General features: G+C 46.2%; 1 protein-coding gene across 1 annotated transcript in view; it reads left to right on the top strand.

The window, feature by feature from the left end:
* Positions 1-2,693: 2,693 nt before the first annotated feature.
* The window catches only part of LOC138750008 (CAP-Gly domain-containing linker protein 2-like), a 107,253-nt gene continuing 84,552 nt past the window's right edge, over positions 2,694-25,394 (top strand). The window contains exons 1-2 of the mRNA XM_069912159.1: positions 2,694-3,117; positions 3,261-3,475. Coding sequence (XP_069768260.1) covers positions 3,373-3,475 — 103 coding nt within the window. The 5' untranslated portion in view covers positions 2,694-3,117; positions 3,261-3,372. The remainder of the gene's footprint in view (positions 3,118-3,260; positions 3,476-25,394) is intronic.

Genomic DNA, 25,394 nt, shown 5'->3' on the forward strand with positions numbered 1-25,394 from the left:
GCCTTCTTTTGATCTTCTTCTTCTCTCTGCACATATACTTTTTGTGCCTTTTTTAACAGTTCACTTAGGGGTTTTTCACTCCAGTCCTCCTCCTTTTCTAGTTTCTTTCTAATGTCTTGCCATGATTTGGAAACAAATTCAATTCGAATAAGCTGTTCACCCATTGGTGTACTAGGGTCCACACCAGCATACTGTTGGACATTCTTTCTCACCCTCTCCAAAAAATCAGTAGGGGACTCGTCTTTCCCCTGGTGGTTCCCAAATGCCTTGGTAAAATTGTGACCCTTTGGCACAGCCTCCCGTATCCCTTTAATTGTCCACTCTCTATATTGTCTCATACTTGCCAATCCCTCGGGTGTTCGTTTGTCCCACCTGGGTTCATTTAAGGGATATTTTTGTTCATGGGGTCTAGGGTCCCCAGGTTGTTCATATTCCCACATGAGGAGGGCAGCCCGTCGAATCATCTGCCTCTCCTGGGGTGAAAATAATGTTCCCATTATTGCCTGCATCTCTTCCCATGTATATGTGTTTGGTCCCAAGAATTGGTCAAGCTGTTCAGCCAGTCCTATAGGATCTTCCAATAACTTTTTCATTTCTTTCTTAAATCCCCGCACCTCTGTACTAGTTAGGGGAACATTCACATATCCCGTTCCCCCTCCCGGTCCTCCCATAGGAACTTCTCTCAGGGGATTTAGGTTTATTGAAAACTTTGATGGTCCTGGACCAGTCTGGGATCTTGTCCAGGGTCGGTTTACCGGTGGAAGTTTAGGGTCCGACTCCCTTAATTCATCCTTTTTATCCCGGCCCCCTTCGGGGCAATCAGATTCATCACCTTTCCCCTCCGGTAATAAGCTTTCCTCGGGCGCAGTAGGCACCGGGGGAATATAAGGAGGGGGAAGGTTGTCCAGAGGTTCCCATTTCTTTTCTCCTGCCACTCTCAATTTAAAACATTCTGTTAAGGATCCTGGCCAGGGAACCCAACAAAATGCATATGCTGACTCTTCTTGATTCACCTTTGGTCTCGAATTTACATATATGTTTAATGCTTGTCTAACCCAATCCTCATCAGATCCAAATTTCGGCCACCAGACCGAGGAACCTTTAATAGGTTGTTTTGACCAAAGGAGACAATATTGGACCATCTTTTTCTTGTTTTTGTCCCGATATCTTTTACTATCCCAATTTTCAAACATTCTCCCCAAAGGGCTGTCAAGGGGTACTCCCAGGAATTGTCCTGAATTTTCAGACGAGCCCTTAGATTTTGATCCTCCCATTTTCCCACCTAGATCTGTTTATCGTTGCTGAGGACCCTCTCGTTCTGGACCCTACTCCCTTCCTCTCAGACGCCTCGTCGGAGGTGCTGTCCCTCCTTCGGTTACCGCTGAGGTTTTCCTGGGGTTGACCCCTCTCTTCTCGGCACTTCGTCGGAGGTGCTGTCCCTCCTTCGGTTACCGCCGAGGTTTCCCTGGGGTCTATCCTAGAGTCCCACGACAGGGTCCTCACACAACGACAAAAGATCTATACTTAATCTATTCCGTTAGGTTTTTATCCAAACAGGTTTATCCCGTTACACCTGTTACCCAATCCCCACACCACAATCGTAAGTCGTCACTTACCGGTGTCTTCCCGGGGATTGAACCGTCACCCTTCTCCTCTCCGTCTTGTCGTGTCACCCTGTCCGGATACCACTCGCTCAAGCCGCCCGAAGCGACGAGCAAGGGACTAGGAGCCGCTGAACTCAGCGGGGTGCACCGCCTCCGATGTCCCTCTTCTCGCCTCCCCTCACGGCCGGAGTGTAGATCCCGGACGAGCCCCCATTTGTCAGAAATAAAACTTCTCACACATGAGTCTCTTTAAAACTGATGACACGACAAGCTTTATTTACAAGTCTGCAGAGTTGGACTCAACTGGTTTCTCACCAGTTAAGCCCCGATACATACAGTGCATTGATTTTTATACCTTTATTATTTGCCCTTCCCCTTCTTATTAATACTGTTTTAATTGGTTAGTATTACAAAAACATTCTAAGTATAACTGCATTATTAATTATCACGTTCGTTACGTACGCTGTGAACTCTACATTCACTGAATTCTGTTTCTCACACTTCTTATCAATCCTTTGTCTCCTGCATGTCTCTCACTATGACCATGAAAAGATAGGTTTAAAAAAACATATTCAGCAGCTCCTTCTGTCCTTGACTGCTAGTAAACTCTCTGTCCGTTCTGGCTTCCCTGTTTATGATTAATCATCACATTTTAACTTAAGTCTTTTTAACCTAAATTTTCTATATCACACTGGTGGTAGAAGCAGAGGTCAGGAGCAGATGCCTTGCCTCTCTCTCCATGAATATCATGTTGTAACAATGCAGTTTTTTAAAAAGCTTGGTTTTAAACATATTTTTTGAGAGTGATTACAGTATCAAGGTAGCTGAGTGCTGCTGTCAGAAGCACATGATTTAACTTCATACTCTAACAGCAACTTTTCCTCCAGCAGGATTTTCTGTGGCAGATTGAGAGCAGGAAGCAACACTTGAAGCAGAATTTTGAGCTTCCGCCTTTGTTTGACATTCATTTCCTGTCCCAGCTGCTTCCCCAATGAATAATCCATAAGGCAGGCTGGCGAAGGAACAACAGGCGGCTGCAGGAGGCAGCGCCCTCCCCACCCCCTCCCATCCCCCCATCCCCCCCATCACTTTTCCTTTTGTTCATTTATTCAGCAGAGCTGGGAGTCAAATCACAGCTTTCCAGTGCCCAGTGAACACTGGATAGATGCGAGCCCGTGCTAGTTGTCCAAATTAAAGGGTATTTCAGTCTGGAGGCTGGTGGAGACTGAGGCTTCTCTCTGCCTGTCAGAATGCTGGTTTTATTTTTGCCGAAGCTAGGGATTGGACAGCTCCTGGATTCCTTGTTCTAAATGACTGGCAAACGTGCCGCGCTTCATTCCTCCAATCCCCACTGGGTCTGTGCAGCTCCATGTGACTGGGTGCTGTCAGCTTTTCTCTGTTTCTCTGCATCCTGCACAAGCAGCCAAAGGGAGAAGCTAGGCAGCTGCAGCGGAACAACAGCCCAGGGGCAGCAAGAGCCAGTGGAGCACGCTGTGCTGGAGGCAAGGAAACGGTAAGGATGCCGAATAAAAGGCACCTCTCCTGATCACGCCATGGAGGCTGGGTGGGTTCCCGCTGTCTTCTGCAGCAGAACCAATTGGTTGATTACAGATGTGATGCAGATTTTCTCTCTCTCTGTTTCTCGTTAACGATTAGGTCCTGTCCTGATGAGGGAGTGACAAACTGGAGAGATTTGTGAAGCAGCCAGCAGCCAGTCCTCTTAGAGAACAATCATTGTCTGCAGGAGAGAGAGCCAGACGTTGTTGAAATGAGCCTGCTGAAGCCAAGTGGGCTGAAAGCCCCTGGACGGGTCAACAAGCATTCCAGCCCAATGGGCCGAGGCGCTGCAGCAGTGGCCGGACCCAAAGAAGGTGAGCATCTTCTGGAGAATTTGTTCCCTTTGATAGAAACGAATGGCTGCCTTTAGAGCACAATATGGTGATTATGGCGGGCTAGGATTTCTGCAGGGCGTCTTCATACAAATTCTTGGTTTGATTTTCTTCCCCCCTTCACACCCGTCCTAGGAGATGACATCGAATCTCACGCCTCCAAACGTACAATTCACATTAAGCCCCATTGTGAGGTAGATTTACACAGGGATGGAACTGCATGTCACTGGAGCATCGAGCTATTATTAAGTTGCCATATCATGATGTGGCTCAGTATTACGTTTTGTTTAATGATGCTGTCTTTAGAGATTTTCCCATGTTAAAGGTGCTCTTTGAATCTGAGTTACTGTTTATATCAATAATTGATTAGTGGGATTTACTCCCATTTGAACACGCGGTGACTATTGTGTAAATTCCTCGTCACATTTTTTTGTTCACGTGTTCCTTTGAAAATACAAGGCAAAAGGTCTTGACCCTAAAGAAGCCCTGCCACTGTCATACAAGGTGACAGGTGAATTTCATTCAGGACTTGGTAGATGTTTGTACGATTTTACTCTTACTGCTTGAAATTAGGATTCTGGACCAGGATTAATTGTGATATGGAAAATTAGTGGATGATACAAGTTACATAGAACATTCCAGCACGGGAGCATGCCCTTTGGAGCACATGACTGTGCCAAACACCATGTCCATATTAAACTAAAGCTGCTGTATGGACCTTTTGCAGGGGTGCAGTGCTCATATTTCAGGTGCTGAAACTCACCAAAAACTATGATAAGGATGTGCCTGGAGCGGCCCCCTGAGATGCCTGGAGTGGCCCCCTGAGATGCCTGGAGTGGCCCCCTGAGGTGCCGGAGAGACCCCTTGAGGTGCTGGATTGGCCCCCTGAAGTGCTGGAGTGGCACTCCGGTGAGCTCCCGCTGCACTGGACCCCTGCCTTTATGTGTTGAGAAGCCCTTTAAATGCTACCATTGTATCTGCTTCTACTCCTGGCAATCCATTCCAGACACCCTCGGCACTCTGTGTAAAATATTTTTCCTGTGCATCTCCCTTAAGCTTTCTCCCGCCCACCTTAAATGCATGTCATGTAGTGGGTGACGCTTTTACCCTGTGGAAAAGATTCTGACTGTCCGCCCTATTAATGCCTCTCATGATTATGTAAGTCTCTATTAGGTCTCCCCTCAACCTCCTACGCTCCAGAGAACACGATGGGCACAGTAGGTGTAGCAGTTAGTGCAATGTCTTTACAGCGCCAGTGACCGGGACCGAACTTGGGTTCGATCCCATGCTGTCTATAAGGAGTTTGTACATTCTCCCCGTGTCTGCGTGGGTTTTCTCTGGGGGCTCCTGTTTCTTTCCACCATTCAACACGTACCGGGGGTGTAGGTTAATGGGGTGTAAATTGGGCAGCTTGGACTCATGGGCCAAAATAGCCTGTGCTGTATGTCTAAATTTTAAAAATTTACAAGCAACCTAGATATGCCCAGTTTCTCCCTCAAACTCATAACCTCTAAACCAGGCAAGAACCTGGTACAGGGGGTTCCACTGAGAGCACCCAGCTCTACCTTATCATCACCTCTCTCAGCATTGCCATTGTCAATCAGGATGGAGTGAGTGAGCAGAAACGTCCTCCAATCACACCAAGTCATCGTTTTGGATTCCATTACAAACTCTGTTTTTGTCGCCCACTCAATGGCAAGTGTTGATGACCCTGTACGTCATCATTACGACTGCCTTCTTCCACTCACCTGTCCTTGCTCATCTGCTGCTGAAACCCTCTCCCTTACCTTTGTTACTGGAGACTTGATCATTCGTGACCTCCTCAGCCATCTTCTGATCAAACTCTACCCAAACCCATCTCACCCAACACTTCTTACTGGTCTACAGGAGCTCCAAACTCTTATCCTTGCTAACCCTCCATGGACTCACTCCTCCTTATTACTGAAAACATCTTTATCTCCACAACCCCTCAAAGGTATCCCACAACTTCACCCGTGGGGCGGCATGGTTGGCATAGCGGTTAGTGCAGTGGTGTTACAGCGCCAAGGTGCTGTCTTTAAGGAGTTTGTACATTCTCCCTGTGTCTACATGGATTTTCCCCAGGGTTCTGGTTTCCTCCCACCATTTGAAACATACTGGAAATGTAGGTTAATTGGGTATAAATTGGGTGGCACAGCCTCGTGGGCCAAAATGGCCTGTAATCATGCTGTATGTCTAAATTAAAAAATAAAGTGATCCCATCAGCAGTCATGCCTTTAGTTGGTTTGAAATTCCCTCCCTTGATCTCTTCATCCCTCTTACTCCCCTTTCCTTTTTAAAACCTCACCTGCCCTCTTTGTACCTTGCACCTCAAATGTAACTCCAGATTGCACTTTGAGATACTGCATTGTTCTGGTCTCCCTCTCAACAGACTCATCAACTGAGGTAAGAACAGAGCATGTACCTCTCTGGGCCTCACCAATCAGCCGTCTTCCCAGCAGGAGTTCACTGCTGAGGAGAGTGCTCCAGGTAAGAGGGAACTTCAGGAGCAGATGGCAGGTGTCTTGGACAGAGTGCTGGTTAACAGTGGTCTGTAATCTGGACTTCACTGGTTTCACAGGCAGAAAACTGAGTTCAAATCCCATTCCAGCTATCTTAGCACAAGGTCCAATCTTAGAGAGGTGCTGACCAGATAGAATTGATGTCATTTAGTGACACCTCAAATTGAGGCTCTATCTGTTCCCACAAAGAGATGTGATTATTCAGAGAGATGGCGAAGGAGGAGATTTGTCCCTTGTGTTCCAGTCAGTATGTATCCTTCAACTCCTGTCATTAAGGCAGATTTTGGGAACTTTCTTGGTGGAAATTGGTTGCCATTTGACAACAATGATTGTAATAAAAGTACATTCTGACCATAAATTGGTTTGGGATATGAAAGATGTGGCAGAACAAGAGCGAGGCCAGGGCAAATTTATGGGGTGTTACCAGAGTTGGATTATTATGGCTTTGAAGAAAAATTAGCTAGGTTAATCTTGTTCTCTTTACACTGGAGGGCGAGAGAAATTTAATTGTGCAGTGTAAAATTACAGGAAACCTGTTCCCCTCAGCAGGAGGATTAATATTGAATGGATATCGACTTCTGGGAATGAGTGGAAGGATTAGAGGGCAGCTGAGGGACTTTTTTAAGAAAGTATTTGGAATTTGGAACTTGCTGTCAGAGAGGGCGACTGAGGCAGCCGCCTTCATTAAAAAGACCCTGTTTCTTTGTAAGTTACAGTGTCACAAGTTAGGAGATAGTAGTATCCCAAATAGATCTCCTTTAATCAGCATGGAAACCTGTGCAGTAGTTTTCTCTGATTCCCTGATATTTCTCTATTGCCAGTGCTGTCACTTAACATCTGCCTGGGGTTAGGAACCAGATACCATTACCATATGCACTGTGCCTATATTTCAGGTTATACTCAGAATAACATAGAAGGTGATGGGTGGCATATTGAAGGGAGAGACTTCTTTGCCCACCATTGTACCGCAAGCATTGGGTGGTTTTGGAAGCTGATCAATTGGGGTTCCAATGGAGAGTATGAGAATTAAGATGTGTTAAGAGAGGAAAGAGGGGTGCCATCCTACTGGTATCTCAGACCACAACTGTAGTGTCTGTGAAGCACAAGATGGAACGCCTTTCCAGTTTGCTCCAGATTCCAGTGGTCTCTGGTGGAGTGTTGGGGATCCTTTCCCCTCCACTGATGCGCTGAGTTCCTCCAGCAGGTTCCTTCTTTTGCTTAATGCCCACCATCTGCTGTTGCCTTTCTTGTCCGTTTCAGTGCGGAAGTCTCCAGAAATTTTCTTATTTTTATGAATGATGAGTGGGAGATTGTTCCATGATTGGATCTGACAATGTTAACACTTCTGAAATTCAACGGCGTGAACTTGAACAGTATAATATCATAAAGTGAGTTTCCCCAGTGGAAACTCAGAATTTATTGTCATGAACATACCACAAAATTTGTTTTGCAACAAATAACCAAAAAAATAGTGCAAGAAAAAGAAAAAGACCAAGTAAGGCAGTGTCTGTGGTTCATTGTTCATTTCAGAAATCTGATGGCAGAGGGGAACAAGCTTTCTTTATGCCACTAAATGCTCGCCTTCAGGCTCCTGCGCCTTTTCCTGATGGTAGCAGAGTGAAGAGGGCATGGCCTGAGTGGTGGGGGTCCTTGAGGATAAAGACTGCTTTCGGAAGAAAGCCCCTATTAGCTGTCCTCGATGGGGTGAAGTCTGGTGATGTCACAGGCCACGTTAACAAGCCTCTGGAGTTTTTTCTTGTGCTGAGAATTGGTGACTCCATACCAGGCAGTGATGCAACCAGCCGGAATGCTCTCCACAGCCCACCTGTAGAAGTTGCCGAGAGTCTTTGGTGACATCTCCTCAAACTCCTCACAAAGTGTAGCTGCTGGCGAGCCTTCTTCAAGATTGCATCAACATGGAGGCTCCAGGACAGGTCCTCAGAGATGTTGATACCCAGGAATTTGAAGTTCTTGACCCTTTCCACTGCTGACCCCTCGATGAGGACTGACTCGTATTCTCCTGATTTCCGCCTGAAGTCAACGATCATCTCCTTGGTTTTGCTAACGTTGAGTGCAAGATTGTTGGTGTGACACCACTCAACCAGCTGATCTATCTCCCTCCTGTACGCTTTCTCATTGCCAACTGTGATCCTGCCAACAACCGTGGTGTCATCAACAAATTTGTAGATAGCATTGTAAGTGTGCCGAGCCATGCAGTCATGGGTGTAGAGTAGAGCAGTTGGCTAAGCAGCATCCTTGAGGTGCACCTGTGTTGATAGTCAGTGAGAAGGAGATGTTATAGAGTTACTATAATTCCTGAAGCAAAGTTGGCACAATTGCAAGTTGAGCACGAGAGTTGTGAGAAAAAAAGGGGCCAATGCAATCACACTTTAACATTCATCAGTTTATATAATATTTTAAGTAGATTAAATCTGCCTCCCCCTTCCCTGTCCTTTGCACTCCTGATTCTCAGCCCCACATAAATAACAAAGGAGCTCTCCAGGAATATAAAATCAGTTTTAATGAATCTTGAATGAACCTTGCCAAGAAATTCAATTGTAAAATTCCCTTTTTCCCTGATATGCGACTGAAGATTTTAAAAAATCTCTGCATTAAGATGTGATAATCTTTTCCACATCACTCCTGTGACCATGAATCACCATTTCGGCCGGACTTGGTTTCCAGGTTGGGGCACAGATTGATGACTTCCCAGTGATACGTTCCCATTCAAGTGTTCTGAGTTCTCTTGGACCATGCATTTCTTGGACTGGATGTCATAGGCATCCTGTGTCAGTGGTTTTGCCAATTCTGGACCCGACTGGAACTCTTGCCATGAGTTTTCCCCGGGGGGGCTCTGGTTTCCTCCCATCATTCAAAAATGTGCTGGAAGTTGTAGGTCAATTGGGTATAATTGGACACAAAGACCTGTTAACGTGCTGTATGTCTAAATTTAAAAAAAGCAAAGTACGCTGTTTGATCTGCAGAGTTTCTCCAGCCTGCTCCCCTAGCTCCACAATCTCCCGACTTGCAGCTCTGATCTGCTGCCTCCACTCTTCCCAGAAGAACCTGGTCGTTGTTATCCAACACATTATCCTCCATAATTTCTGCCACCGACAACAGGATCCCACCACAAGACACATCTTCCCTCTCCTCCACCTCTCCACCTTCTGTAGGGACTGTTCCCTTAGTGAGTCCCTCGTCCACTCATCTCTCCGCAGCACTGCCCACCCCCACTCCCCCCAGCACTTTCCCCTGTGGCTGCAGTAAGTGCCACACCTGCACCCACATCACCTCCCTCCCCATCTTTCGGAGCAGAATAACAACTCTTTTTAGAGGTGCAATGGCTGTATGAAATCCTGAGAACCACATGTGGTGTGTTTTATTTCAAAAATATTATCATAAACCTTTTCATTGTAAAATTTATTATAAAGTATTTATTATTTATTTTCTCTCCTCTCTTTTTAAACGTAATTAAACATTTTTCAATGAATCTTTTGGTTCCTTTCTCCCTCGTGTGTTACAATAATAAAAGGGGCAGCACGTTTGGCACAGCAGTTACTGCAATGCCTTTACAGCGACACCAGTTGGGACTGGACGGGGTTTGAGTCCGTGCTGTCATTAAGGGGTTTGTACGTTCTCCGCATGTCTGCATGGAATTTCTCTGGGGGCTCTGGTTTCCTCCCACCGTACTGGGGATGAAGGTTAATGGGTGTAAATTGGGCGGCATGGATACGTGGGCCAAAATTACCTGTTATCGTGCTGTATGTCTAAATTTAAAATTAAAATTAGGCCAATCATTGAATGTACTGGTGTGTTTCATGTTGTCACAATCGGACAAAACCATAGTGAATAATAATAATATTGAAAACTGGTCTGAACAAGATGTTAAAATGCTCAAAGCATTTTGAAGGATAAATACCAAGAAATAATCTTTTCTGATGGGGGAAATCAAAAGGATACAATCTTAAATTTTATATAGGCCATTCAGAAGGGAAGTGGAAAAGTAGATTTTAAACGATTAAATTCTTCCTCTAAAAAGTGAAGGTTGTTCGATAAGGCCAACATCAATAGGTCAGTTATGTCACAAGTATCAAGGGAAATGGAGATGCAGCAGATAAATAGAATTGAGTTACAGTGAATTTTGCGAAGCGGCTGATACTGCCTTTTTGTCTTGGAAACTGTATTTTGACACAAAAGTAATACAAATTTCCAGCACACCACCAGGTCTCGCTGGGTCATCCACCTATTTTAGGAAGGATTGCTTCATAATCTTGGGGAATCTCCAAGATCAGAAACTCTTGGCCTGTTACCCAGGATCACAGCAATTTGAGAGCAGTCATATCCTCAATCTAATCCTCCCTCTTTCTCAATCCTCTTATTTAATCTGGTGACATTATTACATGTTTCAACCGGGTGTATAAATTATGGAAGTTTCACATCAACGTTGAAAAGCACTGTTTTAATGTTCAACATTCTGCAAATCTTTTGTTTTATGATTTAATATTTGCATGCAATTTAGGCGTGATCACTTTTTAAAGTGGCACAGTAGACGTAGCGGTTAGCGGAATGCCTTTACAGTGCCAGTGATCAGGACTGGGGTTCGAATCCCGCTCTGTCTGTAAGGAGTTTGTACGTTCTTCCTGTGTCTGGGGGCTCTGGTTTCCTCCCACTGTTCAAAACATACTAGGGTGTAATTGGATGACATGGGCTTGTGGGTCGAAAGGGCCCGTTACCGTGCTGTATATCTACATTTAATTTTTTTTTCAATTATTGCCATTTTGATAGGAAATACCCTACAAACATTTTGCTGTACCTTTGTCCAGAGTTGATTGATTTGGTTGTGTAATTTAATGAACATTAAGTAAAACTTGGAGCAAACAGTCCTTTCAAGAGTTAGATTTCAACTTTTCAAAATAGTTGCCCCTTTAGCAGGCTGAGTTGTAGGCTTGTAGACTTACACTTGTAGGCTTAACCATGAACAATATTGGCGAGATCCTTGTGATATCTTATCTAGTAAGCAGCTGTTAGTTCTGGTTTGGGATTGAATGTGCAGCTGTTGAAATGGAGAACAAATAAGTTTGTAACTAAATTAACACAGACCAATGAACAAATACAGAATCTGAGGTCCTGGAGATTATTTTTTCTATGTCAAAAGTATTTGGTAGAGCATCAGAATTCCAGGATCGAGTGAAGGGAGTAATTCTTCCAGTTTATTTTTTTAAAAATTTGTCATTCTGGAAGTAAGAGGGTTATGACCTCCAGCAAATTGATGGAGGAAGGGCTTTGAGATGACTGCTCCCATTATTCAGAGTCAGGAAGGGCAACAGCAATTTCTGCTACACTTGTTTTTTGATTCATGTTGTCTGTTCCATTATGGGTTTCGAAGACTCTGAATGAATCAGTGAATCGGAGCCCTTCGTCCATGTCTTGGACAAATAATCAACCAAACACAAATCTTGCTTTTTCAATTTTTTTTTAGTTTTATACGTAAATAGGTGATAATAATAATAAGAATAAATTTTCAACAATGTAGATATACATGTGGCTACAAATAACCTATGATGCATTGAAATAGTCAAAACAAAAGACAATCATCTTGTGGATATCAAGCCATATTTCACCAAAAGGAAAAGAAAAGTAGATTTCAATATACTCTATGATTTGGTGGAGTACAAAAAAATCCTAACACTTTTGGAAAGGAAGAACACAAATATGATCCTTTGTCCTTCTAAAATACTTCATTATGCTCAAGAGCACAGAATGACATTGCAGTGAAGAAGTCTGGGGAATGGAAATGCACTGTCATTTACATGACTTGTCTCAAATAGGTTATTAAGAGAAACACCATAATTTAGTGTTGAGAGAAACAACAACTTGACTTTATGTAGCATCTTTAATATGTAATGTCCGAGGGTGCTTCAGAGGAATGTTATAAAAAAGAGGCTGAGTTCTTACTCTTGCACTTTTGTGTTTTCACATAGTGACAAGAGGAACATTTGGGGCAGAGAACTAAAACTTTGGCTAAATTAAGGTGATCAGAGAGGTAGAGTGATTTAGAGACAAAAATTTTTGAAAGAGTCTTCTCAGCTGGACAGCTGCAAAAGGAGCAGGAATGAAATAAGAAATCTTCAAAAATTCAAACTAGAGAAACTGGTATGGCTTCAAGGTTGCAGTGAGGTGGACTCATTGGGGATGGAGGTTGCAGTGAGGTAGACATATTCGGGGTGGAGTTTGCAGTGAGGTGGCTCATTGGGGATGAAGGTTGCAGTCAGGTGGGCTCATTGGGGATGAAGGTTGCAGTCAGGTGGGCTCATTGGGGATGGAGGTAGTAGTCTGGTGGTCTCATTGGGGATGGAGGTTGCAGGGAGGTGGACTCATTGTGAAAAGTTGCAGTGAGGAGGACATTAGGTATGGAGGTTGCAGTGAGGTGGGCTCATTGGGGATGGAAGTTACAGTGAGGTGGGCTCATTGGGGATGGAGGTTGCAGTGAGGTAGGCTCATTGGCGATGGAGGTTGCAGTGAGGTGGGCTCATTGGGGATGGATGTGCCAGTGAGGTGGGCTCATTGGGGATGGAGGTTGCAGTGAGGTGGTGTAATTGGGGATGAACGTGCCAGTGACGTGGACTAATTGCAGATGGAGGATGCAGTCAGCTGGGATAATTGGGGATGGAGGTTACAGTGAGGTGGGCTTATTGGGGATGGAGGTTGCAGTGAGGTGGGCTCATTGTTGATGGGGGTTGCAGTGAGGTGGGCTCATTAGCTATGGAAGTTGCAGTGAAGTGGGCTCATTGGGGATGGAGGTTGAAGTGAGGTAAGCTCATTGGGAATGGAGGTAGGACTGAGGTGGGCTCATCGGAAATGAAGGTTTCAGTGAGGTGGGCTCATTTGGGATGGAGTTTGCAGTGAGATGGACTCATTAGGGTTGGAAGTTGCAGTGAGGTGGGCTCTTTCGGAATGGAGCCTGCAGTGAATTGGCTCATTGGAGATGGAGGTTACATTGACATGTGCTCATTGAGGACGGAGGTTGGAGTGAGGTGAGCTCATTGGGGATGAAGGTTGGAGTGAGGTGGGCTCTTTCGGGATTGAGCCTACATTGAATTGGCTCATTGGAGATGAAGGTTACATTGACGTGTGCTCATTGAGGACGGAGGTTGGAGTGAGGTGAGCTCATTGGGGATGAAAGTTGCAGTGTGGAGGGATTTTTAGGAATGGAAGTTGCAGTGAGGTTGGCTCATTTGGGATGGATGTTCCAGTGAGGTGGGCTCATTGGGGATGGAGGTTGCAGTGAGGTAGGCTCATTGGCGATGGATGTTGCAGTGAGGTGGGCTCATTGGGGTTGGAGGTGGCAGTAAACTGGGCTCATTTGCGATGGTGTTTGCATTTAGGTGGGCTCTTTGGGGATGGAAGTTGCAGTGACATGGGCGCAATGGGGGTGGAGCTTGTAGTGACGGGCTCATTGAGGCTGGAGGTTGCAGTTAGGTGGGCTCATTGGGGATGGAGGTTGCCGTGATGTGGGCTCACTGGGGATGGAGGTTACAGTGAGGTGGGCTCATTGTGGATGGAGGTTGCAGTGAGGTGGGCTTATTAGCGATGGAGGTTGCAGTGAGGAGGGCTAAATAGGGAATCATGTTGCAGTGAGGTGGGCTCATTGGGGTTGGAGGTGGCAGTGAACTGGGCTCATTTGGGATGGAGGTTGCAGTGAGGTAAGCTCATTGGGAAAGGAGGTAGCACTGAGGTGGGCTCATTTGAAATGAATGTTTCAGTGAGGTGGGCTTATTTAGGGTGTCGTTTGCAGTGAGGTGGGCTCATTGGGGATGGACGTTGCAGTGAGGTGTGCTCATTGGGGATGGAGGTTGCCGTGATGTGGGCTCACTGGGGATGGGTTACAGTGAAGTGGGCTCATTGTGGATTGGGGTTGCAGTGAGGTGGGCTCATTAGCGATGGAAGTTGCATTGAGGTGGGCTCATTGGGGATGGAGGTTGCAGTGAGTTAAGCTCATTGGGAAAGGAGGTAGCACTGAGGTGGGCTCATTTGAAATGAATGTTTCTGTGAGGTGGGCTTATTTAGGGTGTCGTTTGCAGTGAGGTGGGCTCATTGGGGATGGACGTTGCAGTGAGGTGTGCTCATTGGGGATGGAGGTTGCCGTGATGTGGGCTCACTGGGGATGGGTTACAGTGAAGTGGGCTCATTGTGGATTGGGGTTGCAGTGAGGTGGGCTCATTAGCGATGGAAGTTGCATTGAGGTGGGCTCATTGGGGATGGAGGTTGCAGTGAGTTAAGCTCATTGGGAAAGGAGGTAGCACTGAGGTGGGCTCATTTGAAATGAATGTTTCAGTGAGGTGGGCTTATTTAGGGTGTCGTTTGCAGTGAGGTGGGCTCATTGGGGATGGACGTTGCAGTGAGGTGTGCTCATTGGTAATGGAGGTTGCAGTGAGCTGGGCTCATTGGAAATTGAGGTTGTAGTGATGGTGGCTCATTGGGGATGGAAGGTGGAGTGAGGTGGACTCATTTGGGATGGACGTTGCAGTATGGTGGACTCATTCAGTATGTAGGTTGCAGTGAGGTGGGCTCATTTGGGATGGTGTTTGCAGTGAGGTGGCTCATTGGGGATGAAGGTTGCAGTGAGGTGGATTCATTGGGGAAGGAGGTTGAAGTTAGGTGGACTCATTGGGGATAGAGATGCAGTGAGGTGGGCTCATTGGGGATGGAGGTTGCAGTGAGGTGGGCTCATTCGGGATGGAGGTTGTAGTGAGATGGCACATTGGGGATGAAAGCAATATGGAGGGCTCTTTAGGGATCGAACTTGCAGTAAGGTGGGCTCATTTGGGATGGATGTTCCAGTGAGGTGGGCTCATTGGGGATGGAGGTTGCAGTGAGGTGGGCTCATTGGGGATGGAAGTTGCAGTGAGGTGGGCTCATTGGGGATGGAGGTTGCAGCGAGGTGGACTCATTGGTGATGGAGGTTTCAGTGAGGTAGGTTCATTGGCGATGGAGTTTGGAGTGTGATGGACTCATTGGGGATGGAGGTTGCAATGAGGTGGGCTAATTGGGGATGGTGGTTACAGTGAGTGTGCTCATTGTGGATGGGGGTTGCAGTGAGGTGGGCTCATTGGGAATGGAGGTAGGTCTGAGGTGGGCTCATTGGGGATTGAGTTTGCAGTGAGCTAAGCTCATTGGGAATGCAGGTATCACTAAGGTGGGCTCATTGGGAATGAAGGTTTTAATGAGGTGGGCTCATTTGGGATGGAATTTGCAGTGAGGTGGGCTCATTGGGGATGGAAGTTGCAGTGAGGTGGGCTCCTTCGGAATGGAGCCTGCAGTGAATTGGGTCATTGGGGATGGAGGTTACGTGTGCTCATTGAGGATGGAGGTTGGAGTGAGGTGAGCTCTTTTGGGATGAAGTTTGGAGTGAGGTGGGCTCATTGGGGATGGAGGATACAGTGAGCTAGGCTCATTGGGAATGGAGGTTGCAGTGATGGTGGCTGATTGGGGAATGAGGTTGCATTGAGGTGGGCTCATTGGGGAAGGAGGTTGCAGTGAGGTATGCTCATTGGGAATGGAGGTAGCACTGAGGTGGGCTCTTTGGGAATGAACGTTTCAGTGAGGTGGGCTCATTTGGGATGGAGTTTGCAGTGAGGTGTGCTCATTGGGGATGTTGGTTGCAGTGAGGTGAGCTCATTGGGGTAGGATGTTGCCATGAGGTGGGCTAATTGGGGATGGAGTTTGTACTGAGATGGGCTCATTTGGGATGTTGGTTGCAGTGAGGTAGGCTCATTGAGGATGGATGTTGCCGTGAGGTTGGCTCATTGGTGATGGAGTTTGTAGTGAGATGGGCTCATTGGGGAAGGAGTTTCAGTGAGGTAGGCTCATTGAGGATGGAGGATGCAGTGAGGTGGGCTCATTTTTGGATGGAGGTTGCAATGAGATGCGCTCATTGGGGATTGAGGTTGCAGTGAAGTGGACTATTTGGGATGGAGGTTACAGTGAGGAGGACTCACTGGGAATGGATGTTGTAGTGAGGTGGGCTCATTGTGGATGGAGTTTGCAGTGACGTGACTCATTGGGGACCTAGTTTGCAGTGAATTGGACTCATTGGGGAAGCAGGTTGCAGTGATGTAGATTCATTGGGGATGCAGGATGCAGTGAGGTGGGATCATTGTGGATGGATGTTGCATTGAGATGGGCTCATTGGGGATGGAGTTTCAGTGAGGTGGGCTCTTTGTGGATGGAGGATGCAGTGAGGTCAGCCGATTTGTGATTGAGTTTGCAGTGAGGTGGCGTTTTTGGTTTGGAGGTTGCGGTGAGCTGGACTCATTGTGGTTGGAGGTTGCAGTGAGGTGGATTTATTGGGGATGCAGGTTTCAGTGAGGTGGGCTCATTGGTGATGGAGGTTGCAGCGTGGAGGGCTCATTGGGGATGGAGTTTGATGTGAGGTGGTCACATTTGGGATGAAGTTTGCAGTGAGGTGGACTCATTGGGGATGGAGTTTGCAGTGAGGTAGGCTAATTGAGATTGGGGCTTGCTGTGGGGTAGGCTCATTGAAAATGAAGGTTGTAGTGAGGTTGGGTCATTGGGGATAGAGGTTTTAGTGAGGTGGGCTCATTGGGGATGAAGGTTGCAATGAGGTGGGCTTATTTCAGATGGAGGTTGCAGTGAGGTGGACTTATTGGTGAAGGTTGCAGTGAGATGGGCTCATTGGGAATGGAGTTTCAGTGAAGTGGGCTCATTGGGGATGGAGAATGCAGTGAATTCAGCTCTTTTGATATGGTGTTTGCAGTGAGCTGGCCTATTGGGGATGAAGTTTGAAGTGAGTTGTACTCATTGGGGAAGGAGGTTGCAGTGAGTTGGATTTATTGGGGATGGAGATTACAGTGAGGTGGTCTCATTTGGGATGGAGGTTGCAGTGAGGTGGACTCATTGGGGATGGAGTTTGCAGTGAGGTGGGTTCATTGGGGAAGGAAGTTGCAATGAGGTGGGATCATTGGGGATGGAGGTTGCAGTGAGGTGGACTCATTGGGGATGGAGTTTGCAGTGAGGTGGGTTCATTGGGGATGGAAGTTTCAATGAGGTGGGCTCATTGGGGATGGAGGATTCACTGAGGTCAGCGATTTTTGATGCAGTTTGCAATGAGTATGCTCATTGCGGATGTAGTTTGCAGTGAGTTGGACTCATTGGGGAAGGAGGTAGCAGTGAGGTAGATTCATTGGAGACGCAGGATGCAGTGAGGTGTGCTCTTTGGGGATAGAGATTACACTGAAATGGATTATTTGGGATAGAGGTTACAGTGAGGAGGACTCATTGGGGATGGAGGTTGCCATTTGGTGGGCTCATTAGTGATGGAGGTTACAGTGAGGTAGGCTCTTTGGGGATGGAGCTTGTTGTCTTGTCGACTCATTGGGAATGAAGGTTGCTCTGATGTGTGCTCATTAGGGTTGGTGGTTGCAGTGAAGTGGTCTCATTGGCAGTGGAGGTTGCAATGAGGTTGACTTATTGGGGATGGACTTTGCAGTGAGATGGGCTCATTGGTGATGGAGGTTGCACAGAGGTAGGCTGATTGGGGATGGAGTTTGCAGTGAGGTGGACTTATTGCGCATGGAGGTTGCATTGAGGTCTGTTCATTCAGGATGGAGGTTGAATTCAGGTGGGCTCATGGGGGATGGGTGTTTCAGTGATGTGGGCTCATTGGGAATGGAGGTTGCAATGAGGTGGGCTCATGGGGAATATAGGTTGCAGTGATGTGGGCTTATTGGGGATGGAGGTTGCAGTGAGGTGGGCTCTTTGTGAATTGAAGTTGTAGTGTGCTGAGCTTATTGGGGATGGAAGTTGCAGAGAAGTCGGCTCATTGGGGATAGAGTTTCAGTGAGGTGATCTCATTGGGGGTGGAGAATACAGTGAGGTCAGCTCTTTTGAGATGGAGTTTGCAGTGAAGTGGCTCAATGGGGATGAAGTTTGAAGTGAGTTGGACTCATTGGGGAAGGAGTTTACCATGAGGTGGATTCATTGGGCAAGGAGGTTGCAGTGAGTGTGACTTATTAGGGATGGAGGTTGCAGTGAGGAGGGCTCATTTGGGATGGAGGATGCAGTGAGGTGGGTTCATTGGGGATGGAGTTAAGTGAGGTGGGCTCATTGGGGAAGCAGTTTGCTTTGAGGTTGATTCATTGGGGATGGAGGTTGCAGTGAGGTGGGCTCATTGGGGATGGAGTTTCAGTGAGGTGGGCTCATTAGGGATGGAGGTTGCAGTGAGGTGGGCTCATTCGTGATGGAGATTGCTGTAAGGTGGTTTCATTGTGGATGGAGGTTTTAGAGAGTTGGGCTTATTGGGTATGGAGGTTGCAGAGAAGTGGGCTCATTGGGGATGGAGTTTCAGTGAGGTGGGCTTATTTGGGGTGGAGAATGCAGTGAGGACAGCTCTTTCGAGATGGAGTTTGCAGTGAGGTGCCTCATTGGGGATGATGTTTGAAGTGAGTTGGACTCATTGGGGAAAGAAGTTGCCGTGAGGTGGATTCATAGGGGAAGGAAATTGCAGTGAGTTTGACCTATTGGGGATGGAGGTTACAGTGAGGTGGACTCATTCAGGATGGAGATTGCAGTGAGGTGGACTCATTGGGGATGGAGTTCAGAGTGAAATGTGCTTATTGTTCATGGAACTTGCAGTGAGGTGTGCACATTTGTGATGGAGGTTGTAGTGAGGTGGACTCATTGGGGATGGAGGTTGCAGTGAGGTCGGGTTATTGGGGAATAAGTTTGCGGTGCGGTGGTCTAATTCGGGATTGAGTTTGCAGTGAGGTTTGCTCATTTCGGGATTAATCCAAAGAAGAGTCAAGTTCGTTTTCATCTGATTGCACATGTACCACCTGAGGAAACAGCGTTCTCCCATCCTCAATGAAAAACATGGGCTCATTGCGGATGGAGGCTGCAATGAGATGGACATATTGGAGTTGAAGGTTGCAGTGAGTTGGGCTCATTGGGGATGGCTGTTGTAGTGAGGTGGTCTCGTTAGAGATGGAGCTTGAAGTGAGGTGGGCTCATTGGGGATGGATGTAGCAGTGAGGTGGACTCATTGGGGATGTTGGTTGCAGTGAGGTGGGCTTATTGGGGTTGGAGGTTGCAGGGAGCTGGACACATTTGTGATGGTGGTTGCAGTGAGATGGGCTCATTGGGGATGGAGGTTGCAGTGAGATGGGCTCATTGGGGATGGAGGTTGCAGTGAGATGGGCACATTGGGGATGGAGGTTGCAGTGAGATGGGCGCATTGGGGTGAAGGTTGCATCACAGACAACCAGACCGACAATATATATGCAGGACAAGTATTTGATGTAAATAGATTTTGTAAATAAATAAGTAAATTTTGTTTCGTACATATGAGAGTCTTGGATGGTCAGTGTGAGCAGTTCCTTTGATCATTCAGCATTCTCACTGCTTGTGGCAAGCTAAAAACAAAAGTGTTATTTACTGCTGGTTTTCATGACATTTCCAAACAGCATGCTTCATCGGGAGCGTTTTTTTCTTTGTGAGCCAGTGAACGGTATACTTTCCAGTGACCTACAGAGGCTGATGTGGCCAGCCAGTTGTGCTCACTGGGTCTTAACCTTTTAAAGTCGGTGCCAATTACTGCCACCTTAGCAGGCATCATGTGCCAAAATAATACATTTTATCAGGAATCCAGAAGACCGTATCCAACCTCGTTCCTGTAACATCTCAAGATTTTGCACTCTATTTTAATGGATTGAAAGGGAAGTGAGGTTATTCTGCCCTGAACTTGCACCTTCCAGGGTCCTAGTTTTATTTCATTCTCATCCCTTCCATCTCACTGAGAGTATTTTCATCTACCTTGTATGAAGATATAGGAGTAGGCTACTCTGCACCTAACACATTAAAAATGTGATGTACTTCAATCTTTTCCTGCCCTAACACCAAAAAAAGAGTTGCCAGGAGCATTGCCCAAACAATAAAAGAAAGAGAGTCCCTTCAGAGACACAGTGTCTGTGAATTTGCCTCCAGTAGCTGCACAGAGTCTTCTTCAAACCATTGGCAGCCCAAGCTCCAGGCCCAAGCCTCTGGTATAATCAGGAATCCTTCAGTACCCGTGGCTCTTCAGGAACCCTTCTTGCAAAAGTAGTAACTCCCCACTTAACTGGTTGTGGAAAGAAATAAACTCCCTCCCACAGGGGGCGGATGACTTCTGAAAGCTTCAGTGACCTCCATCCTCCCAACCGGACTTATAAAATTATGTCTAAATCAGCTCACAACCCCAATGAATTCAATCCCAAGGCTTGTTCTTCAATATCAATCAAGCTCTTTGACATATTTGTCTTCCCTTTCTAATTTCCATTCTTCTTATCTAACGTCTTCCTCTTAGGTGAAGAGTGCCTTTCAGTAGCCCTGTCTGGCAAAGAATTGGCAGAAATTAGAGCATCATGATCATTCGGGAAGTTCCCATAAAAGATCTTCAAAACTGCAAGGTATCGAAAAGAAAATTTATAACCCTTCCTCCAAAGCACCGCTTTAGGAGAATTAAATTCTTTACGCCTTTTAATAATTTCTTGACTTAAATTCGGATAGAAAAAAACCTTATTTCCTTGTACCATCAATGGGGACTGATATCTACATGCATTTTGGACTGCTACTCTCAAAATAGTTTCCCTATCTTGGTACCGTAAACAACAAATCAAAACAGCTCGTGGAGGTTGACCCGGATATGGTTTACTTCATAAAGCTCCATGTGCTCTATCTAATTCCAAACCTTCTGGAAAAAATTCCAATCCCAGTGCTTCAGGAATCCACTTTTAAAATATTTTTATTGAATTCAAACCCTCAATTCCTTCAGGAATTCCTACTATTTTAACATTATTCTGACAGCTTTGATTTTCCAAAGAGTCTATTTTCTTCAATGTCTTTCTTCTGAATTTCCCATCCAACAAAAAAAATCTTCCACTTTTTCTATTTTTTCCTTATTACGATCCACTTGTTCTTTACAAACTTGAAAGGCACCTTCCATCTTCTTAAAATTTTCTTGAAATGTATCCACCATATTCATGCATCTATTGACATCCGCTTTAATGTCAGAAATATCTTTCTTAACAGAAGAAACTTCTTTTCACAAATATTATTCATTTTTTCAGTCATATTCATAAATCCATGATCAATCTGAGTAGACATTTGTGTTGACATATTACCCATTTGATGAGCTATAGATTTCAAAATTGTAAAAACTGCATCAAAAGTAGTATCACTAGTCTCTCTTTGAGGCCTACCTTCTTTCCCTTCAGTAACAGTCAATGACTCTTCCATTTCTTCAGTTTGGCAAAAATCTTTTCCATGTTGTTCCTTTGATTCTGCCATCGATTTCATCACCTTCTGGTCTGCAAGCCTACAGACCCAGACCCGACATGTTCTGGCCACTGCCGGCCGACTTTACAGACAGCCCAGACCCTGTCCAAAAGATCGCGTACTCGCGACGCACCACACATGCCCAACAGTGCCGGGGCCTGCGTATGCGCGCCTTCCATCGTGCTGCATCGGGCTGCCGGGACCCGTAGCGGTGACTCTGGCAATTCTACAGCGCACCCAACATCGCAGGCACGCTGATCAAGATAAGAAGAAGAAAATGGAAGTCCGGCACCCTCGCAAGGTAATACTTTAGCAGCTGGGGTGCATTGCTGCCTAGGTGGTTGTCCAATCGATTCCGTGGATTTCACTTGGTAAGTAGGCCTCATTTCTTCTGTACTTTTAAAAGGAAGTTTCTACTGAATCTGTGCTTTTGATTTTTTGGTATTAGCAGCCATTGTAGTCTTGAAAGACCTCAACAATGAAGACGCTGTTTACATCCGGTACCGCACGGATGGCAGTCTCTTCAATCTGAGGCGCCTGCAAGCTCACACCAAGACACAAGAGCAACTTGTACGTGAACTACTCTTTGCAGATGATGCCGCTTTAGTTGCCCATTCAGAGCCAGCTCTTCAGCGCATGACGTCCTGTTTTGCGGAAACTGCCAAAATGTTTGGCCTGGAAGTCAGCCTGAAGAAAACTGAGGTCCTCCATCAGCCAGCTCCTCACCATGACTACCATTCTCCCCCCCCCCCCCCACATCTCCATCGGGCACATAGAACTCAAAACGGTCAACCAGTTTACCTACCTCGGCTGCACCATTTCATCTGATGCAAGGATTGACAAAGAGATAGGCAACAGACTCCCCAAGGCAAATAGCGCCTTTGGAAGACTACACAAAAGAGTCTGGAAAAGCAACCACCTGAAGAAACACACAAAGATCAGCGTGTGCAGAGCCATTGTCATACCCACGAACCTTTTCGGCTCCGAATCATGGGTCCTCTACCGGCATTACCTACGGCTCCTAGAACACTTCCATCAGCGCTGTCTCTGCTCCATCCTCAACATTCATTGGAATGACTTAATCACCAAGGTCGAAGTACTCGAGCTGGCAGAGTCTGCAAGCATTGAATCCATGCTGCTGAAGACCCAACTGCACTGGGTGGGTCACGTCTCCAGAATGGAGGACCATCGCCTCCCCAAGATCGTGTTATATGGCGATCTCTCCACTGGCCACCGAGACAGAGGTGCACCAAAGAAGAGGTACAAGGACTGCCTAAAGAAATCTCTTGGTGCCTGCCACATTGACCACTGCCAGTGGGCTGATATCGCCTCCAACCGTGCATCTTGGTGCCTCACAGTTCGGCGGGCAGCAACCTCCTTTGAAGAAGACCGCAGAGCCCACCTCACTGACAAAAGACAAAGGAAGAAAAACCCAACACCCAAGCCCAACCAACCAATTTTCCCTTGCAACCGCTGCAACCGTGCCTGCCTGTCCCTCATTGGACTTGTCAGTCACCAACGAGCCTGCAGCAGACGTGGACATACCCCTCCATAAATCTTCGTCCGTGAAGCCAAGCCAAAGAAGAAAAGTCTTTTAATATTCAGACCACTTCAGAGCAAACTTTTAAGACTTTTTAAAGTATTTTAATTTGGGTATTTATTAATCCAACTGGGGGAAGATGGAATTACACTTTTTCTTCCTTCGCCATCAGGCCATGGCTCTTCAGGAACCCTTCTTGCCCTCAGTACCATCTCAAATCCTGGTTCCCATGAGCCAGTCTCCAGCAGACCGCAGCCTGTGTGGGTTACCCCAACCACAAGTTGCCCACAGCCTGTGTGGGACACCCCACAATTGCAAGTTGCCCACAGCCTGTGTGGTTCCCTTAGCCTTTCGCTGGTCTGTAGCTGTGGTCACTTTCCCTGTAGGGTCTTATCCTTCTCAACGAGAGGTATTCTCCCTGATTCCAGTGCCCTGCTCCAATCCACTGCTCCCCTGGTACGCTGTCCTGCACAGGCACCACCATCTTGGGCATAGATCTCTAAGCTTGCAGCATTTGAAATAAAATGCTGAACAGGCCATTTAAAAATCTGATGAAGTGGGCAGTAGGACCCTGAGGAGCAGCTCTGGCAGTGCTACTGTTGGTCTCCAACCCTTGTCCTCACGAGCCTTAAAAATACTTCTGCTGCACTTCTGAAGCAAGTTGCAAAGATTCATGATGATCGGAGAGAAAAAAAATGGTCCCTTCACTGTTTTAAAACAGGTGATCCATATTTGTAGCAGTGAGCCCAGTTTTAAATTCCATCAGATGAGGAAGCATTCTCTCCACATCCCCCTTTCAATCTTATTTGTTTCAATTCTCACTCTTCTAACCTCAAGTGGAAATAATCATCGTCTTACAAACGTTTCCCTGATCTTTCTACTGTTCCCTGTATGTCTAACAGACATTTTCACATCTAGTTTGAAAATATTGACAACTTTCCTTTAATGAAGCAATCAGTGGTGAACACAAAACTGACTTCTCACCAAGACTTTATATTGTTGAACCATTGTCTCTTTAGTTTTTTATTCAATTCTCCTTGCAATAAACAATAACATTTTTATTAACCTTGCTAATTAGCCTTTTGCGACTCATGCATCAGGATTCCTGGAACTGTGTATACCTCTCAGCTCTACAATCTCTCACATAAAATGCTTCTTTTTCATTTTTTTAATTTTAAAAAAGATTAGACATATTGGGCCATGAGCCCTTCCCACCCAATTACACCCAATTGATCTAGAATCCCCGGTACGTTTTGAGCCATTGGAGGAAACTGGAGTTCCCGGAGGAAATCCACACAGAGACTGGGAGAACGTACAAACTCTTTTACAGACAGCGCGAAATTCAGACCCGGATGGCTGGTGCTGTAACAGCGTTGCCCGAACCACAATGCTATCTGTGCCACATTTTTCCTGCCAGAACAGACACCATTATCCCAGACGATACTTCATTTGGCAGACATTTGCCCATCACTTAACCCATCTGCAGTTTCTGTATGTCTTCTTCAGAGTACCTGCAGACCAGTGATTAAAACTCTTCTGAAATGTACTGGCCCTTGACAGATGAGTTACCTTGGAGCAATGTAGTTTATAACACACCTCAGGCCATTTGGCTTAACAGGATGATGCTGGTGTTCATGACCTCTTCCCTTTCTACCTTAATTGATTGTCATACCAACCTGGCATTGTAGATATTGACTTTTACCCAATCTTACAACATACCAACAGTGGCTGAAGTAAGCTGGAACATGCACTTTCTATTCATAATTTCAGCCAAGAAGCTCTAATGAATCATAACTCCTCCAAATCTGTTGTCCAAAACAACAGAGTGGCCCTGATCAACTCTCAGAACGTTCCCACATTCTGCATCATGAGGCAGTAGTTTGTGCCTTGCTGCCCTGTTCTTCTTTCTGAGAAAAAGCTCACAGTAGCTGAGGGAAACAGTTGGTCATCACACTCTGTGTGTCCAGATTTGGTGCTGTGAGTCGAAGCCCCACAGATTCAGACTTGCCTGTGATACCTGCCTTCACCCACATTCCCCAGCCCCACCACCCTACATCCCCACCTTACCCCAAGATCAAATTCACAGTCGTGACCTGGAACGTTGACCTTCTCTCCATCACCACAGATGACACCTGACTGGCTACATGTCTGCAGGAGTTAGTTTTTTTGTTCCAGATTCCAGCTTGTGTCTCCAAGATCAAATATCTTGTACAATTTTAGAGTTGACTGTCACTTAAAATAGTCCATTTAGATGGTACTATATGATTGGAACAACTCTAGATCTACCACTCTCTTCCCCGAAAGGCCTGTTTGGGAAGGTACTTGTCTGAGGCATGCATCAAGGTTGTTGTTGTAAAGGGTCTGCCTCATTCAGTCAGTATTTATTGAAAGGCAAGAAATTTTACCACGGGTGCAGCTGCCTGTTCTGTCTGCTCTTTGCAAGCATCAGTTAGTAGGGCCAGCACAGCATATGCACCAGAACTCCCCTCCA

The sequence above is a fragment of the Narcine bancroftii genome, chromosome 14 (assembly GCF_036971445.1).
Source record: "Narcine bancroftii isolate sNarBan1 chromosome 14, sNarBan1.hap1, whole genome shotgun sequence".
NCBI lineage: Eukaryota > Metazoa > Chordata > Chondrichthyes > Torpediniformes > Narcinidae > Narcine > Narcine bancroftii.